Genomic DNA, 4419 nt, shown 5'->3' with positions numbered 1-4419 from the left:
ATCTAACTCTGAAACTACTTCAATCGAATGTAAGCGCAGAGTTACGTTTTTTAATAACGCTATGTCGAGTATATCCGGGCGATGCGCGATATTTAGCGGGTAGTGAGTCGGGGTCAGCGGAGCGACGATATCGAAGGCGAGATCATCGACTAACGCGTCGAGGCGCCTGCCATTAGGGGTTGAGGTGTGAGAGTTCCACCTGACGTGTTTACAGTTTAGGTCACCCGCCAGAATGACAGAGCTTCCCATGCCGAGCAGCGCCTCAATATCACTACTTAGAACAATTTTATCCGGTGGAAGATAAACGGACGCGATAACGATCGGCGCGTGTCCAGTCAGTGAGATTCGGCATACTGATGCTTCGATGTTAGAAAGCGCGGGGGGGTCGAGTGGGACGCAATGCAGGGCTCTTCTATAGTAAATGACGGTACCACCACCACGAGCAGTGAGCCTGTCGTTCCTAACCATGTTGTAGTTCGCGATTTTAGGGTCGCGGCGCGCGGGCTTAAGCAGGGTCTCCTGCACCAAAAAGATGTCAATTTGATGGTCACGCAAAAAATCACAAACCTGATCACGTTGATTTGCGAGACCGTAAGCGTTAAAAAATCCTATCGTTACGGATAGGGGCTTGATTCTACTTATGTACGCCATTGATTACCGGCGGAGTGAGGGGAGGACATACGTATTTAACGACGCGTATACGTCAGCGTATTCTTGCACAACGGCGATGAAGTGTTGTGCAGTGGAGGCGGTGCGAATGGCGTCGCCCAAAGCATTAACGCGATCAAAGTTGATCGACTGAAAAAAGTCAATCGCTAGAGCGAGATTGTCGGACGCGGTCGGAGGGCAGGTCGCGGGGGAGGGACGAGTCGCGGGGGAGGGACGTATCGCGGGGGTGGGACGAGTCGCGAGGGAGAGAGTTGTAGCCGTGTTCGTGTACGGCAACGGTTTAGCCCAGGCCGAGACGCTGGGCACCGACGCCGGCACAAAAGCAGGCTTAGCCTTCGGCACAGAGGGTGCCGTGGCTTTGATGTCTGGGCCGAAAGCTCGGAGGCGGTTTTGGCGGGCGACGCGGCGATTTATTTTAGGGGCTCGGGGGCAACCACGGTAGTTCGCGGGGTGACCCTGTGTTTGGCACAGGACGCAGCTAGGCGGTTCCGTAGCGGTTTTTTGATCGCGAGTGCAAAGGCTCGTGGCGTGATCGCCCAAACACTTGACGCATCGGGAGCGCGCGTGACAATTACGGGAAGAGTGCCCGTACAACTGACAGTTATGGCACTGGCTCGGAGTGCCTTTTTTATGGGGGGTTTCGACGGTTATTCCGGAAAGCCTACAGACTGTTCGTACGTTGAAAATTTGCTTGCCCTCGGGGGTAGGCTGGAGAGCGACGAGAACCATATTGTATGGCTCCCTCCCGCGTCCTGTGTGCATGCGGTGCACGGAATTGACCGGCAGACCTTGTTCTAGAAGGTCGGCCTTGACGAGATCGGCATCTAATTCCTTTGGAATGCCGCGTATGACTGCGCGAAGTTCACGCTCCTCCTGAAGCGTATAAGTGTGGAAACTTATACGCTCCTTTCGGAGGTAGCTTGAGAGGGCCCTATGGTCGTCGGGTGTCGTTAACTTAATTTGAATCCCGTTCGCGAGGTTACGGGCGCTGATAAAATTAATTTTTTTGGCCTGAAGGGCCAGGGAAACTCGGTCCCAAGCTGCCTTCTCTTGAAGGATTACCGGGGGAGGGGTCTGAGTTTTATTTTGTGCCACTGGACGCGGCGACGGTGTGGCACGGGCAGGGGGAGCGACGGGAGTCGGAGGGCGAGGGCGCGACGCGTTCGCGGCTTTACTAATTTTAGCGGCCGCGGGAGCTCGGGACTCCGCAGCGCGCTTCTTACCCTTTTGTACCAGGGTGAATCCATCCGTCGATGAGGCGGCGGCGAGGTCGACCTCCATGTCCGAGTCAGAGTCGGAGGACGAGGAGGCAGCAGGCTCGGGAGCAGGCGACCTACGGGCAGATGCAGGACGTCCGTCGGACCCTACGGAACCCGCGGATGATCGCGCCAGGGGAGCGGCGGCCACGGCGGACGACGCAGCAGTTTTACCCACTAGTATAGGCGACGCGGGAGCGGCAGGCATGGCGGACGCTGCGGTGTACGACGCGGGAGCGACGAGCACGGCGGAATCCGCGAGAGGGCTCACGGCGTGATCGGCCTTGAAAGCCAGAAACTCAGAAGTGAGCTTTGGGTGGCGAAGTCGGAGGAATTCTGTAAATAAAGCTTCCATGATGTCTGACCCAGGTGGGGCTGTCCCGGGTCTTAAACACACTCGCCTAGCGGTGAGGCCCCAACTTCTCGGTACTTAGCGGTTCGATTGAACACAGGTGGCGATGCGGCACAATTACTGCAGGAAAAAGAAAGAACAACAAAAAAAAAGGAAACAACAAAAATAAACCAAAACAAAACAAACACTTCCAGGAACACACTTTGTCGGTAGATGTGCCACGAACAAAAGCCGGGTGAACAAAGGCCGGGCTAACAATAAAACCAGGCGAACAATGGCCGGGCGATTGAGTGGTCGATGAGCACGTCCGCAGGCGGCGGGTGCTTCTGTCGGACTGATGAATGTTTCGAGCAAAGGCGTTGCTATTTATAGGCACCTGGCGCGATGACGTGACTCTCGCCCCACCGCCTGACGTCACTGAGTAGAGGGGCCGAGTAGTGACAAATTCTCTAACACGGCCTCTCCTGACAGCTGAACGGCCTCGTCAGCTAGGTTCCCTTCAGGCTGGTCTCCCTCGACCACCCCAACCTGGTCTTCCTGTTCCTCTTCACCATGGGACTCATTCTCATTGGGATAAGTGCCCATTGTGTTCATCGTCATTCAAAACAGAAAACTCTTAGTAAGCTGCTCAATGTTTGTTCTTGCTATTATTAGCAGTCACCCACTCCAACCAGACCACAAGTGTGCACTTCAAGTGATCATATCAGAATAGGCGGCCACCAATATCCGTATACGTAAGGCACATACGGTATAGAAAAACGCTTAAAGTTAAGTTAAGCCAATGAATGAGTCCGGATTCTCAGACACTGAGTAAACAATCACTTGCGTCATTGTCAATTGCCAAATGCCAACAAACATTGAAACATAACCGTTAGCATTACCATCCAATAACCACTATCGGGGTTTTTAGAGGGCAATATCAACTACGAAGCGTTGCCACAATGTCGGGGCAGAACAACAGCCACAATGTCGGGGCAGAACAACAGCCACAATGTCGGGGCATTGCCACAATGTCGGGGCAGAACAACAGCCACAATGTCGGGGCATTGCCACAATGTCGGGGCAGAACAACAGCCACAATGTCGGGGCAGAACAACAGCCACAATGTCGGGGCATTGCCACAATGTCGGGGCAGAACAACAGCCACAATGTCGGGGCATTGCCACAATGTCGGGGCAAAACAACAGCCACAATGTCGGGGGTTGCCAGGACTCTGTAACACGGCCGCTTCCGACGGCGAGGCGTCCCCGACCGCTTCATCCCTCAGCAGAAGCATATCTCCTCCAGCTACGTCAGAGCTTGCATCAACAAGGTCACCCTCTGCAACGTAACAAAAAAAATTACACCCAGACCTCAATCCCTACTACAGACGCAAGCGTGCACTCTTACATCTGCAGCGAGGACGAGCCAAAGATAAACATTTGAAGTGAGAAGAATAGATATCGCACAACTGTCCCAAACTGCGCAATTTGAAACACCTGCACGATTCCTTTACTGAGTTAGCCTGTCAGGAAACGTCTAAAACAGTAGCGCGCTGTTGTCGGCAATATTCACCGATACAGATACTGAACATTACAGACAACACAGCTAAACAGTAGGGACGCAAGATCCGGCCGAATCCGCATCTACCATACTGCTCAAAAAAATAAACGGGAAGTAAAGCACCGTCGTGCCCACCTCAACCTCAAAAATGGGAAGTAAAGCACCGTCGTGCCCACCTCAACCTCAAAAATGGGAAGTAAAGCACCGAAGTGCCCACCTCGACCTTCACATATTAATTTCGAAGAAAAGGCTGCATGTCACCAGGGTCCACTCGTAAGGATGATGTGGAAGCAGGGCAGCCGTCCCAGCTCCAATCTGCTCACACGATGCGAGGCTGCACCACGTGTGGCGGGCGTCCCGCTCGACCGTCCTGATAGATAATCCGTTGGGTAGTCCGCAGCAGCAGGCCGCAGCAGCAGGCCGCAGACTAAGCGACATCGCCCTCTGCGTCACTGCCAGTCGTACGGCACCGTGAATTTGGCGGCTCGCGAGCATCACGTGCAGTGTGCACACGAGCAGTACGTGCGGTATGCACGCCAAAAGTAGATGAGCGCGCGCAGGCAGCGGCACGCGAGCAACACGTGCAGTATGCACGCCAAA

At 54.2% G+C, this 4419-nt stretch overlaps 1 protein-coding gene across 1 annotated transcript; it reads right to left on the bottom strand.

Moving 5' to 3' along the window:
* Window positions 1-654: 654 nt before the first annotated feature.
* Window positions 655-2460, bottom strand: LOC149501315 (uncharacterized). The gene has a single exon (XM_089733522.1). The coding sequence runs from the start codon at window positions 2278-2280 to the stop codon at window positions 655-657; it is 1626 nt and encodes a 541-aa protein (XP_089589648.1). The 5' UTR covers window positions 2281-2460.
* Between the last annotated feature and the right edge of the window lie 1959 nt (window positions 2461-4419).

Source organism: Bombyx mandarina, chromosome 16 (assembly GCF_030267445.1).
Source record: "Bombyx mandarina strain Sakado chromosome 16, ASM3026744v2".
NCBI classification, from domain to species: domain Eukaryota; kingdom Metazoa; phylum Arthropoda; class Insecta; order Lepidoptera; family Bombycidae; genus Bombyx; species Bombyx mandarina.
Note: the sequence above shows the minus strand (reverse complement) of the source record. Positions and strands in the feature narration are given on the sequence as shown.

Excerpts from the sequence above, each read along its gene's own strand:
- LOC149501315 (XM_089733522.1), bottom strand. The coding sequence starts at position 2,280 with ATGGAAGCTTTATTTACAGAATTCCTCCGACTTCGCCACCCAAAGCTC.